Below are 15,210 nucleotides of genomic sequence, written 5' to 3' on the forward strand. Positions count from 1 at the left end.
AGGGACTACAGCAGAGGACGAGCAAGCAGGACACCCTTGGAGGTGCACCAGGCTTCCTGGGACAGGGATGCTCATGCATGTGAGTGCATTGCTAACCGAGTGCACAACACACTCCGACTGCAGCTGACAGCACTGCTCTGTGTAAAGAAGTGCAGTGACCCACTCTGCAGAGATGCTGGGAACAACTGTCAAGCTTTTCTTTCTCTTTTTTATTTCAGGATCAAACATTCAAGGAACGATTTAGATTCTGCAAGGAAAATATTCATCCTTCGGAGTGGGGGATAAATACAAGATAATTGTAAAAACTTGGCTTAATCCTAGTGCTCAATTAAAAGGGAACAATTTTTCCTCCTAAATGTGAGTAAGGCCCTCATATCTCCTTGTCTTTTGCAACTTTTGTTTCTGCACCGTTGCTTCTAAGTGCTATGTCACACGGGCTGCCCAGAACAGGCAGAATCCCAGAGCTCTCTGGGGGCAGAGCATGCACTCCTGTCTTGCAGAGCCAGACTAGGTGTGCCACGTGAGGTGCTAGGCTGAATCTCTCCCCAAGCCATGAGTGGTTTCTGCCCATTTCCAAGCTTACCCCTCCTCTCGGGGCAGGACTGCACCAGCCAATGCAGGCAGAGAGAAGGTCAGGACAGGCAGAAGCACTGGTGGCTAAAGGATCACCTCACTTAGGGCACCACTAGTAAGAATTTCAATCCCAGCAGAGCAGACACAACAGATCCCACAAAGCAGGGGTCCCCCTCACCCACCAGGAGCTGCTGCTGCCTTCGCCCACACCCAGAAGCCTGGTGCAAGGCAAGGGAACAGATATGGGGGCTGATGGGCTCCACAAAGCATGTTTTGCATCTCAGAAGGCGACAGGATGATGTAAGCTGAGGTTTGACAGCAAGGAAAAGGTGGGTCCAGAGGGTAAAACTGCAGCTGGGCACCTTGTGGGACACCCAACAAGCCCACAGACATGCAGCAGCATTACCTGCCATGCCCTCATTCCCACGTAGATGCCCATCATTGGGCAATGTCTGGAAAACAGTCATTTATGAGCAATGGCTGCATCTGCCCACCCACCGTTAGCCTCACCTGAGCATGGAGGCTGGCATTTTAAGAAACTTCATCAAGAAAAATTAGTCTCTATGGCAACTAATGGTGCATTTAATAGATCGAGCTGTGTATCAGAATTTTGCACATTCTGAATAGCAGTAACAGATTCAGTGCTACACAGTCACTGCACAGCTGTGCTGAGGTGCTCTGAGCTCTCTGTACAATTAGGAGCCATGCTATGTTTTGGGGAAGCACGCTGTACAAGCAATGTTTCCATCTCTCTGCCCGCCTTTAAGTACCTGTACAGAGAGCCCTGCAGGTGGCAAAATAGTGTAAAGCCAAAGATGTATTTTCCAAAGAGAGGCCCCTACAGAGCAGCATCAGTGCAGCACGACTCAGAGCGGATCACAGACTGAGGCACACGCACGACGTCGGTCTGTGACAGAACTACATCAATTGATCAAGAAGTTAAATGCAATGCCTGGAAAGACAAAAAGGAGCAAGTGTGTACTTTGGTAAAGCACACTGGAGCACTGACACGAAGGAGAACAAAAGTGTTCCTTCTCCCAGAGCTCCAGCTTCGGTACATCCTTTGGAGAGTGGCCCATGAGTGGCACTTTCTCACTGCTTTTTGGAGGAAAAACACAGTCCTACCTGTTTTGTTTGTTTCTGGGAGAGATGGGGTCTCATTCCCTTGCTGCAATCCCTCTTGCCCATGGGCAGGGGGTGCAGATGGCTCTGGGAACAGTCAGAAGGGCCAGCTCCCATGCAGCAGTGGCACCATCACCACCAGAGGCACTGTGGGTCCCTGGGCCTTGTTCCTGCCCCAGGGAGAGCATCCAGAGCTGCAAGCACTCACTCTCAGGCACTAATGCACTCTCTAGACATGTGTCCTGCATACATAGCCAGGATACCGAGCAGCCAACTTGCAAAACTAAGACAGACACACCTACAACCCTCTGAGTGAGGCTCTTTTTCTCTCTTTATGTACCCCGAGGGAATGGTAAAATGATGGAAAGGAAAACCAGGCAGACACTGCATAAGTAACAGCAATCCCACAGTGCAGGAGGCTGGAACACAGCATCAGCAAGGTCTGCTGCCCTTGGGGATGGTCCATGCAATGGAGCAGGTTGACAGTGGTGGTCAGCACTGGGGACAGCAAAGCACACAGCCTCTCAAGACTCCCTGAGGGTTACCAGCAGCTTGCAGCAGTGGTCTGAGGCTCACTCATGCCCTCTCTAACCACCACGCACCATCATCATGCTACATTCAGCCCAAGAAGAAGGCAACAAGCAGACAAACATCAGAGAAGATGACCTGATGCCTCCTCAGCCAAGCAGAGGGCACAGCTGGCTCCTGCTGACCTTCCCCAAGGCTCAGTGCCTTGACATGATCCAGCCAGCAGTGCCAGTATTCTCTCCAGTCCATCTCCAGCTCTGGTACCTGCCTGCCTGCCATCCGACTGAGACCTTGAGGGGACCCACAAGAAATTTCACGCATTTCCCTCTACTGCTTCCCTTTTTGTGTCCTCTGCCATTAGCTACTTGGCTTCTAATCTGCCTCTCAACAGCTGGAGAGACCCACTGTGAGCTCAGGATTGGGAAAGCAGGTGAATGCTGCTAATTGGCCCCAGTAACAAGAAAAGAAGTCTTTTTAAAGCAGAGTGCATGATTTTAAAGTCTCTTCTTTTGCAGGTGCTATTAACTGTAGCACCAAACCTCTGGTTATTAAGATGCTCAATTACAAACTCAGCTTGCTCATCAGGACCAGAACTTCATTTCAGACAAGTCCTCACAGTCCTTATCCCACCACCTCTGATACATGTTGATCATCCTCCCAGCATCACGTCGTCCACCTCAGCACCTCCATCTGCTGCGTGCGACTCGCTGTGTTCCCTCTTGCACTGATCCTGTGCAGCATCCTTTCATTTACTGCCCGTAGGAACCATCTAAACTCAATGGAGAGCATCTCTTCTAAGATGCTTCCTTTCTCAGTTCAGATTTCCCCCATTAAACATTTGACTTTGCTCCCTTCACTGACACTGCTACGATGCACTCTCCCACTTTGAGTGGGGTGAGTGGCAAGGGTGGGCGACGGATCCAGACATCAGCTTCAGAAATGCTCCAGGCAGCTCTGTAATTTTTGTAGATTATTATTTACTATTCACACTACACGCATCCTGATCTCCTGTCTGAGCTCAGTGCCTGCTTTTCCCCACTGTCAAAAGCAACACAAACGCTGCTGAGATTCATGGCAGCCTCGCTTAAGAGAAGACAGATTTTATGGGCATGGAGTCCAAGGGAACTCAGGGGGCTGCAGCTCCCAGAGACACACATGCTGAAGTTTAAACCCAGAGATGCAAAACAAAACAATAAATAAATAAATGTCTCAGCCTCATTTTTGGGAGTGGGGAAGGGGTTGCCTTCTGGGGCTGTAAAACTGAATGGAAATTTAATAGGAAGGGGATAAAAGGGTGAACACTTAAACACAGCCCTGCCAATCCTCCTGTGTTCTGCTGCACAGTCACCCATCTGGGGTGATCACAAATATCCCCCTGCTCTCGGGCAATTAATCTGAAGAAAAACATGGCAAGTCTTTGAGAGCTGTAACATGAAAGTGAGTGCAAGGGAGCAGACGGAGGTGCAGAATGACAAAGAAAATCTATAAACAGGTAAAACCAAGAGAAATCAATTTTCTATCTTGAATCTCAGATGAGAAAATAAGAGAATTTTGTGAAGAGGGAGCCATGTGGCTGCTTTCTTGATAAGAAGCTTTGGTTATAAAGTGGCTTTTTTTTTTTAATTTTTTTCAATTTTTGATTCAGTGACACCATAAGCTTTGTGACTGCTTAAGACGACACCTTTCATTGCTGGCCCAAAGCATTTACAGGCAGATACCAGCGTGCTCACTGTGCTGCTGCCCTGTGGGTGGGGAGGGCTCTTTGATTCCTGCAGCTCCGCACCGAGCATAGGTGGGCCTTGTTGGAGGAGGTGGGCTGGGAAGCATCCTCCAAGGGAGCACGCTCGAAATACCAACCTATCCTCATTCTTTCCAGCTTGCACATGAATGTGTTATTTATCTTCATCAAAAAGCAGATGCTTTGCATCTAAAAGAGATGCAAAAAAAAGCCAGGCTAAGGAAACATGAATCGGTTTCAGAGAGGTGGCCAGAGCCCTTACTTATCCTGGGACAGATCCCACCCTGGCCAAGTTGCTCTGTACCTCACTCCTGGAAAGAGTAATTTCCATCAGTAGTAGTTCAGGTAATTCAGTGTTTGCATTGTCATAGAGTGGTTCTGAAGGGAGCTAGAAGAGAGCCAAAAGCTCTGAAGAAAAAAAAAGTATGAACGTGAATCAATTGCATACCTGGGTAGGTGTACAGGTGATGGTCTCAAGTTGCACCAGGGGAGGATGATGAAGGACATAATGGAACATTTCTTGTCCAAAAGAGCAATCAGGCACTGCACAGCTGCCAAGGGAGTGTGTGTGTGGGGGGGTCACCATTCCTGGAGGTGTTCCAGGGCCATGGAGATGTGGCACTGAGGGACGTTGGCAGTGGGCACGGTGAGGTGGAGTTGGGTTTGGGATCTTTTGGAAAAGAGATCTTTTCCAACCTGAATGATTCTGTGATTCCATGTAAAACGACTTCACAAGGTGCCCAGGGAGAAGGGGTGGTGAAGGGGAAAACCAGGCAGCCCTGGCACAGACTGACCAGATTCTCTTTGACTAAATGCTATAATAGAGCCAAGCCTGGTAAAGGACAGTTTCCTTCAGTTTAACCTCTGTTTCCCGCAGGAGCTCAATGCTGTGGCTCGTGGCATGCTCATGGCCTGGACATGGGACTACAGCAAGACCTCCCCACTCAGCCCATTTCTTCCAGTGTGCACCATCCCCGCTCAGTGCTCCCTTGTCTTTACATTTGTATTTCCTTCTGCCAACCTCTGCAACCCCACGTCCCAGCCCACCACACACTTGCTGGTTTTCCTAACACGTTCCCATACAATCATTCCCTCAAAAAACCATCATTTTTTCTGCTCCTTCCACAGCACTCCAACACCAAACCCACAAGCCCAGACCAATCCCGCAGCGGATCCTGCTGCCTCAACATCTATCCCCCTCACTTCAGAGCAGAAGATGAAGCTGAAACTGTCCCAAAGAAGTGGATGGGGGCTCACCTGTGGTCGGGGATGGCCGGTGACCAGGCAGGTCAGCTCCAGCGTCTCGCCCTCGCGGATGGTGTAGACCCTCTCCGAGTAGCGCTCCTCCTCAATGTTGCACGCCAGGCCCGAGTGCACGATGCGCACGGTGGGGGGGGCTGCAAGGTGCAGACAGACAGCAGTGAGCACAGCACCCGACGTCCCTGCCCTCCCCAGCAGCAATCCCACCTCCTGTGCCAGCAGACGGCCGCGGGGCTCGCTCACACCTCGCAGTCCCCCACCTCGCAGTCGTCGTCCCCCCCCCCATGTACGGCCTTCACGAGCTCCTCTGCTTTCCAGTGATTTTGGGTTCCCTTTCCAAATGAGCCCTCCCTTATTGTTCTCTTCATTATATATCTTTCTAAACTTATTATCGCGTGCATTATGCAAATGAGGCGCCTTAATTAAACCATTAAAATTAAGCAGGAGAAACGGCGGGGCTGATGCTGCCGCTTCTCAACATTAATACTGGAATCCTGTTGCTGTCAAAGGGATCAGGGCTTGGAGCTGAACAAACCCTTAGTTTAATTTTCTTGTAAATTCAGCCCGAGCTGCAGAACGTGGCCGTGTTTTACACACTGTACATGTAGCAACGTTGTTCCTGATAGCACATGTACAAATTACAGCTCTGTTTTAGCAATTCTCCCACAGACGGTCCTGGCTGTATCTTCATTTCTGCAGCATGAAATTCACAACTATTAAAATTTTCAGACAGTGAATCGATAGGAGAAGAAAGTGGAGCTCCAGCTACAACCCTGCTGCCAAATGAAATAACAAAGGCTGAGCAGCAGAAGAGAGAAATGGTAATTCTGGTAAGGTTTCAACACCCAGCAGTTTGCCCTCCTCTGCTCGCCAGTGTGCTGCTCCAATGGTGGACAAATGCTAAGTCCTAACTGAAGCCTTACGTGACCAAAAAAGCCAGAAAGTGGAAGAAAAACAGAGCCCAGAAGGACTTGATGGATGCTCTCGCCATAAAGCCTGCATGCTTTTACAGCACTACTCACTGCCTTGCTCAGTGCACCTACAGAATCCCTGCAGCAGCTCTGCACGCAGCTCCGGGCACCACCTGCTGCACAGTGCCTGGATCTGATACACTGCCTGTGATTTCAATTCTGGCCCTCGTTCTCTGGAGGCTGAAGAAAACGAGGCTCAAGGAGAGGACGTGAGCAGGACAGTGCCAGGTCAGGTACAGGAAAAGGAGGAGAATAATTATGTCAGGCTGCAGTGGCTAAGCGTGATACTCCTCACTACCATGCACTGCTCCCATCCATCTCAGTCTACTATATTTAGATCATTTCTCAATGTGCTCGGCTTAGATTAATCCCTTCAGCAAGCATTTCAGAAACCTGTGCTCCCTGCAGAGACTGGCGTGGGTGGAAGAGCTTTTGCAAGCAATGGATGCTTCCCACATTGCAGCGTGCCCTGAGCCTGACAGCATGAGGTGACCAGTTCCAGGAGGTGCCAGAGCAGCACGGAGCAGCTTGCTGGCACTGCTCAAACCCAACAGCACAGCAGAAAGCTTCCCCACCAGGCTGCAGGCAGCCAAGTGTGCCTGCTTGGTCTGTTCTGCCCTCCTCCTGCTCAGAACTGCTTTGCACTCTTCTCACACCCCTATAGAGTTTCTCCTTGTAGGGATGAAGATGCTGTTTGCGGCTCAGAAGAAACAAGTCAGACCTCTAGACCACCAGGCTGCTCTCCACTGTCCCTCTCCTGTGACAGAAACGTCGTGGCAAGCACCAGCTGTGTTCTGTGCCCCAGCACGTGGGCATCAGTGCTCCTTGTTCTGCCACACACAGCCACCATACGATGGGCTCCACCCCACAGCTGGGTACCATCTCCCACAACACAAAGCATAAAATGCTGACATGCAAAAGGAGTTCAGCACAGATCAGGAGACTTCTGATAAAATTAGGAGAGTCAGCAACATTACGCCAACATCCTGCTGCTTCCACATTCATATTATATTAATATGACATTTTAATTCATATTATATTCAAATTATTTCAAATTACGCTTGAAGCATCCTTTGATTTAGTGTCTGTGCCACTGCTCCGTATCTATTAAGCTTGGAATGGCAACACAGAAAGAAGAAACAACTCCCTCTGTATTAGTATATGCTGCTTTAAGAAGAGATTAAAATGAATGCAGAAAAATTAAAAATATTCTTCCTTCTTTAATTTTAATGTTCCATGGTTCAGAAGACATTGTGTAATTACAAAATGTCACCTCCTTCCCTTCCCCAGGAATATTCATTACAGCCACTTCTGAAATATGCCTCCAAGGATTTAATACCAGACAAGACACGAAAGTAATATACACTTGGCATTTATTTTGTTTGTGGCACTTCAGAAGTATTTGTCTTGAGATTACGCCCAGGAAATGCCACACGCAGGAATCCATCACCCGCTGTCCCAGCATCACGCACACACAATACTCAGCGTGAGGTCAGACAGAGCTGTGACAACAAAGCTGGGAACAAACCTCCCCATGCTCTGTGTGGCACCGAGAGAATGGTGCCGAGCTGACCTTTCTTCCGTGTCTCATTATATATTGATGTGAGATAGGTTCCCTTCGTTGGCTGCTCTTTTCCAGCAATTTCAATTCATTTCCCCTCTCTGCACACAAATACATACCTACACAAGCAAATAGGCTTCAACTTGCAGCAAGTTCCCCAGATGGAATGGATCCAGGGGGGGAAAAAGTGGCATAAAATTTCCATGAAGGCAAAATTAGAAATGCCCAAAGTTGAATATGGATGCAGGTATACAGACGCATTTAATAACAGAGACAAAGGACAAAGCAGATGCCATAATAAATGTGAGCTCAGCCACCTTCTGTGGGAAACATGCAGAAGAAAATTTGTTTTCTGAACAAGTGTCAGAGTAGAAATAGCTTTTCTAAGTAAGCTGGCCGCTCAGAGAAAGTAAACAAACCAGTGAGAGTCCCTGCTTTTCACATCCCCAGCACCTCTGTGTCTTAGAATCACAGAATCATAGAATCACTCAGGTTGGAAAAGACCTTAAAGATCATCAAGTCCAACCATACTACCCTAACTCTAACAGCCCTCCACTAAATCACGTCCCTGAGCACCACGTCCAAACATCTTCTAAACATGTCCAGGGATGGTGACACGGATGTCATTTGCGTTCTTGGCCACCTGGGCACACTGCTGGCTCGTATTCAGCCCGCTGTCCATCAGCACACCGAGGTCCCTTTCCATCAGGCAGCTTTCCAGACACTCCTCCCCATGCCTGTAGGGTTGCCTGGGGTTGTTGTGGCCAAAATGCAGGACCCGACACTGCGGCCCTTTTGAAACTCTTACACTTGACCTTGGTGAGCTCTGGCTTCACGCTGCCTCTGTACATAGCAATGGTATGCAACCTTTGCAAGAGTTTTCCCTTGTCCTTCACCAGCCCAAAGCTGGATCACTGCAAGCATCAGGTGGCCTCAAGCTGCCCGCTGCCACCAGCAGTGCAACTGAGCATACCTGCTCATGGCATTTAACACATTATTATCTGATCTGCTGTCTGATTCAGTGCTTGGCAACCCAGCTCACAGCAAAGGGTTGGAGCGAGATGATCTTTGAGTTTCCTTCCAACCCAACTCATTCTCTAATTCTATGGTTGACTCTGCTATTATTATTCCAAAACGAGTAAAATGAGAAAAGAAATCTTCAAGAGAAACAGGGATCTTCATGTCTGGGGAACTACCATGGCCTTTTTCCCATCCAGAACATACCTACTGTTCCAGAAACAGATACCAACAGACAGGGACCATATGTCACGGATCGTAACTTTTTAATACTTGCCCAGCAGGAGGGACAATAAACAGCAGCGTAACGAGTTCTAAGGGGGGAAAGAAATCTGCCTGATCCTAGAAACAGCATTACGGTTCCTGTAACTCAATAGATACTCTGCTGATGAGCTTTGTAGTGTCAAAATTAGGTCAGCCTGTGACAGTAGCGTTGGGAAGCGGCAATGTGATTTAATTGGCACAGTGGCTCCTCGTGTTGGTGCTATCGATCAAGAAGACTTCCTGAGCTCTGGAAATGCAGTTTAAGCCACAGAGGCAAGCAAGATAGAGGCAAGCATCAAGCAACGTGGCAAAAACAGTCCAATCAATGCAAGGAAAAAAAATGTTCTTTGTCTTTCTCTTGCAAGACTGGGAGGCAAGGACAGACCATGGACTCAACAACAGAAGGAGGATGATAGATGCTACCAGGAGTACAGAGCGAGAGCAGGTAGGAAGTATTTCATGCTGATAGATCTTTTTAAACTACAGAACTCTCCCTGCTATCGCTCTTCAGCTAAGGCTACTGAAGGTAATATATAGTCATAAAGCTTTGAAAACAAAACAAAATACTCAAGAAGAGATATGTGGAGTTTTAACTACACATTAACTAATAATCTCGGCCATTTCTGTGGGAAGAGCAGCACCAGGCACAGAGCAGAGCACTGCACAAACGTCACCCACCTGTTCCCAAAGGCCTTTCCTAGGGCCAAGCCCTGGCACGGAGCAGCAGCACACACACAGCATTGGATGGCTGGCTTTTGTCCCACATGGGACACAAAATGAAGACACTAATTGATATTCTCAATGTTTACTTTATGGAATGTCCTTGTGTAATGTTCCCCATCCTTACTTCCCACCATGAGCGCTACCTTTTCTAAAAATAGAAATAAACTGTCCTAATAATCATTTATCAGCCTCCTGAACGTCAGCTAATCTGCAGTTGGTGTCAAACCACACATTACCCACACTGTAAAGCTCTAAACTCTCTACAGATGAGAGCTGTTGTCATAGGGCAGCACATTCATCATGGTAATACCACTGAGATCCCCGGTCACTTCATATGCAATTAGCAGAATTAAGAGCTGATAGAAGTATGGGAAAACTCATTTCTGAGAGCTGCAAACACATATGCAATTACTTTAAATCTTCTCTTTCTAAAAAAAAAAAAAAGATTATTTCCTCCTTATTTTGCTGCAGAATTGCACTAGACCCATTGGGGACTTCACTCTTGCTAATTGGTTTTACATGGAGAAGCTCACGATGTAAAGCACCACTGTGAAATGAAGGGAAGGATAACAAAACTACATGTGGGCACAGCCAGGGCCGATGCCCTGCAGTGGGAAGGCAGCTCATGCTCTAATGCTGGGGGGCAGTGCTGGCCCCGATGCTTCCATTAGGGGCACATGGTTCTCCAGTAAGTTCTGCACACACACACACACACAAGGATCTGTCTGCATGGATCCTGCTGAGGGATTGGGATGAATGTTTTCCTGCAGGAGGTAAAGCATATTACTCATAATAAATACACACTTCTAGCAGAATCATTATGGGTTTCCTATTTCACATATATCATTTGTAATTACATTTTAAGTAATCCTGCAAGGTCCACAAATCATGAAGATCTTCTCATGGCTCAGTCTGAAGTAAATAACTAAGAGTAACTGATTAATGAAGATGAGTTCTGACACTGCTCAGAGTTGAATTCTCATACCATTGCTCTCCAGCAAGGCCCCAACCAAAGCTCCGTGGAGTGGAATTCTCCCCAGTAAATAAGTGCAACTGGAGAGAAGTGCATTTGAGAGGAATCGTAGCACTGAGTCTCTCCTTGCCTGGCAGCAGCCCCACAGCAGATGGTTTCCAGTCTCATCAGTGCTGCTTTGGCCTTCAGTTAACTATGGGAACACAAATACAATACACAATATGTCACATTTGACTCTCTCCGTGTTCAAGTTGTGGCCCCCCTCAATGGGCACCTCTGGTTTCCCACTCTGCTATTCCATATTCCTACATATTAGAGGACAATGTCTCAACACAACAGGTGGACATGTCCTTATGGCATCTTCCCAAGGTCACACAGAGCTGGGGGAACTGAGAAGACATGTGTATAGGGAAACCTTCCTACACTGCTCCTTCGTCCCCGAATTGCTCCTACGGCCATCTGCAACCTATGGATTTCAAGCAGTGGCTTCCACGAATCTTCCAAAAGAAGATTAATTGAGGCTTAATTGAAGCAACACCTTGTTGTTCCTGGCATCACAAAACAGAGATCTCGCCAGACCTGCTTCAGCAGTAAACACATCTCACTTACTACCATAGGCTCCGAGCAGACAATATGTTGACTTTCCCCAACCTGAATAGCACAGACACATGAAAACCAAAAGTATTAGAAATCACTCCTTGAAAACAAACCCTGAATTCTTAACCATTGCCTCTATTTGCACACTCTGACAAAACACCTTTCAGAAATGTATTTTGAAAGAAGAAAACTCTGGTAGTGCAGCTGGTGACAAAGAGCACCATAGAGACAGATTCAGTCCTAAAGAAACTGCACACAGATATAATGCTACAGAAGCTAACCACAGGTCCCATGGAATGACAAAATCTAGGAAACCTCAAGGTTTGTTAAACTGAAATTGTGATAATTACAGATCTCCTTGCAGGCTGAGGGGATTGAGATCTGAGGCTGGAGCCCTGGGCAGGCACTAGAGCCCTACACACACACACAGCTCCTCCAGTTTCATGGTTTGGTTGCTTTCGTGGCTTTCTTTTTTTTTTTTTTTTAATGTTCTAATTTAAAATATTTTAAAAAATAAAAGTTTTTACTCATATACATCAAGCATATTATATATTTTATATGCAACTCTCTTTATTCCACACAGCTCAGGAAATCCAGAGGTTGGACACCCATGTTAGATCTTGCCCAGGACCAAGAGTGCTCTGAGCAGGTCCACTCTGCATCTCTTTCCATCCTGCTCCAACAGCCCAAGCATCATGTGCTCCTGGCACAAGCTGGCCTCCACCTCCCAGCCCCTCTGCAGCCAAGCAGAGCAGCAAGCAAAGTGAGATCCAGGCACTCTGGGGCACGGAGATGCCCAGACCTATTAATCTTAGTGCCACACATACACAACATGTTGCTCAAAGCCATGTCAAGGTCCATAACGTGGCACGTCTGTAATAGGGCACTCACTGATGAACTGATGGAGCGCAACCATGCAGAACACAGTTGGGGCTTGCATCCAGTAAGAACATTTAAGTGCTTTTCTCTGGGTTTGTACTTTCCCTTAATGCTAGGACTTGAATTTAGCAAACCAAAATTCACTGGCTCCTCTACAGACCTACCTGGATCCTAGGATGAGGTCTGCAGAATGTTGGTGGAGGAGCTACTGGGTGCCTGAACCACCAGGTGTGGGAGGAGAGACTTCTCCTCTAAAAGCCAGATGCAGTGTTTGACTTCTCATCAAGCTAGGCCAAAGGAATGCAAATACAGCTTATGAAGATATTCCACTGAAGGTGCCACCGAATCCACGAGACTGCCAAGAGCAGAGGTCACACTGTCCCAGAAAGAGTCTCTGCTGGTTCAGCTCAGCTCTGCGCTCAGGCTGAAGGCTTTCCTAAACACAGTGCATCTCAGCAAGGCTGTCACTGACTGAAGACAGACAGTTTAATATTAAAGAGGAATTCCACAATACGCTACCTTACATGAATGCAAACAACAACAACAAAAAATGCTGCTCTATAGTGTTAAGCAAGAATAAACAGCTTTTTAAACAACAATTCGCATTTCTTGTGAGATAGCACAAATCTGTCCCGGAGAGCAGCAAATACCAAGAAAACAAACCTCCTTTCAGGAGGAAAATATGATTTCTTGAATTAAAATAGTGTTTTTCTCATACTTCAATGTCTCACACCTAGCTTTCACATCTTTGTTTTGAAACGTTGGGTGTAGGAGTAACCGTAACCACCGAACGACTGGAATATGTTCCATTATATAAAGCAAGGAAATCATTACACCACATTTTATACATTCTAGGCACTATCAAACCTTGTGTCGCTCCTTTTAGCTTCAGCAGGAAAAGAATAATGCAGCTTAAAGAAGAAGAAAAAAACAGATGGTAGAAGTGCCAAGAAAATGACTCACTTTCCCATTCTTTCTGTATTCAGTTCTTCCCCCAGCCCTGGGCACACTGGATGGGAGGAAGTCTGCACATCCTACACACACTTCCAGCAGTCACCAAGTCTCCAGTGCTCAAGTGCAGGGTGCCCAACAGCTTCAGCGTGCGCCAGATCCACCACCAAACACACCCATCTAACAAAACATCCTGGAGGGAACCTCATAAATAGTACTTCTTACTGGTGTGCCTTTTAAAGATATTTATTGTTGAGAAATTTCAGCGGGCAGACAGCACCCATCTCTACCCGAGTACTTTAACACTGGCAAAGACAGTGATCACCCTGTACTTCTGCACACAGAAATAAGTACGACCTCAGGGTGAGGGGCCACGTAGGGTGTGGAAATACCATCCTTAAGAGGCTGAAGCCCAATTCCAACAGATCTATGATGTACTTCTCACCCAAATCCTGAACTGCATCACTAAGAAGAGTTAGGTGGATTGTTTCCATCTTTATCCTAAAAGGTGAGCACAAACAAAGCAGAGATGGTTTCTTTCTCTCTCTGATGTAACTTCATACTAGGCAAAAATATATGCATTTTTATACTGATAGTGATTTTCAGGAAAGATGCATACGTAGAACTCCCCAGTTCCTGGTTCACCTTTTGGACTGCCTGTATGCATCTAGTTTTTTGGTGCCTGTGACCTGATTCACATCCATAGAGCAGCAGGAGCAGGTGTCAGAGAGCAGGCTGATCCCAAGGGGCCGTGAGCACCAGCAGTGAGTTAGCCTGGAGGGAACAAAGCATAACCTCATTCTGGACTGACCTACTCTTTCATCTTCACTGGGAGACAGAGGCAGAGTACCTCCAGGGTAACTCATTCAGTAACAACCACATATACCACTCAAAGGCTGGTAACAGCCATTTCCATCACTTCATGATGGACGCTGTGGTTTTCCATAAGCACTGTTGTGGGGAGCAGAACTGGGGCACTGTCAGCCCTCAGTCTTTCCTTCCTTGGAAGAAAATCCAGGGCCCAAAGCTGTGACTGCTCAGAAGCCCTTCCAGGCAGCCCAGGGAAAATCCTGGAAAATCAACACATCTCCTAATTTCAGCTAAAGCACGATGCCATCCCAGACAAGCAGCAGCACAAGAGCATCCTGCTGTCTTTCCCCTTAGTAAGCCATGGGCTGTGCCGGTGCAAACTGGCCCAACGCTGGGACTTGGATTTAAAGACAGAGCAGCAGAACCAGAAATCACCTCCTCAGAGTTCTCCTTCCCTTGGGAAACCCAACTAATAGCTCACGACTAATGTGCCTCTGAACACGTCATTTGTCTTCAGAATTAAGTCAGTCCTTCGGTGTTGACATTTTGATTTATTTCAATAAATGTCAATGAAGGATCAACAGATCGATAAAAATTAATGAAGAAAATTATTAGACTCCCACCTTGGTACTCACACAACATTAGGCTGTGTATTATTGTTTATATGATTTACCAGTCCTTTTTCAGTGGCTGATGACATCTCCAATTTTATTAACAGAGTGCAATTAGCCATTAAGTTTCATTATGGAGCTGCTCCATTCGTGCAAAATTTGCGTAAGCCTGTTAAAGCAGTTAAGAGTGGGAAATGTATCTCATTTCTCCCAGCCAAAATTAATCACCAGTGCTAAGCTTCTCAGAGAGCTACAGAGCCCTGCAGTTCAGCAGCAGCACTCGCACAGCCATGTCCAATCCCCACGACAGCCAACTCGCAGTGACTTGCAGGGGGCTGCCATCAGCCCTGAGCCCCCCAGTCACTCACACAAGCAAAATGTTATCAGGCAGGAGAACTCAGCTTATTTTAGTCCTCACATGCTTGCTTCAGTAACGACAGCATCAGGGCTCAGGCTGTAAGAATAGAAGCAGGCAGATAAGGGAAAAGATGAGTATTTCCTTGCAGCCTCTATATTGTCAGTAATACCTTCCACCACACTGGATATGTGGCTTTCCTGCATCTAACATGCTCAAATGTAATCTCTCAGGTTTTTTTTCAACCATATATTCTACTGCAAACCCATTATCCATA

The 15,210-nt window shown here is 47.0% G+C and overlaps 1 protein-coding gene across 3 annotated transcripts in view; it reads right to left on the reverse strand.

The window, feature by feature from the left end:
• The window catches only part of MDGA2 (MAM domain containing glycosylphosphatidylinositol anchor 2), a 267,795-nt gene that overhangs the window by 174,660 nt on the left and 77,925 nt on the right, over positions 1–15,210 (reverse strand). For 2 of the 3 annotated variants that reach the window (XR_010622915.1, XM_065748210.1), the window contains exon 2: positions 5,219–5,358. Coding sequence is in view for 1 of the 3 variants with exons in the window: in XM_065748210.1 (XP_065604282.1) it covers positions 5,219–5,358 (140 nt within the window). In the remaining 2 variants the exon portion in view is untranslated. Of the gene's footprint in view, positions 1–5,218; positions 5,359–15,210 lie in introns of those variants that run through there. The other variant, XM_065748222.1, reaches the window with a different exon arrangement.

The sequence above is a fragment of the Cyrtonyx montezumae genome, unplaced genomic scaffold (genome assembly GCF_038088225.1).
Source record: "Cyrtonyx montezumae isolate F1298 unplaced genomic scaffold, pur_monq_1.0 scaffold_10, whole genome shotgun sequence".
In the NCBI taxonomy this organism is placed as follows: Eukaryota; Metazoa; Chordata; class Aves; order Galliformes; family Odontophoridae; genus Cyrtonyx; species Cyrtonyx montezumae.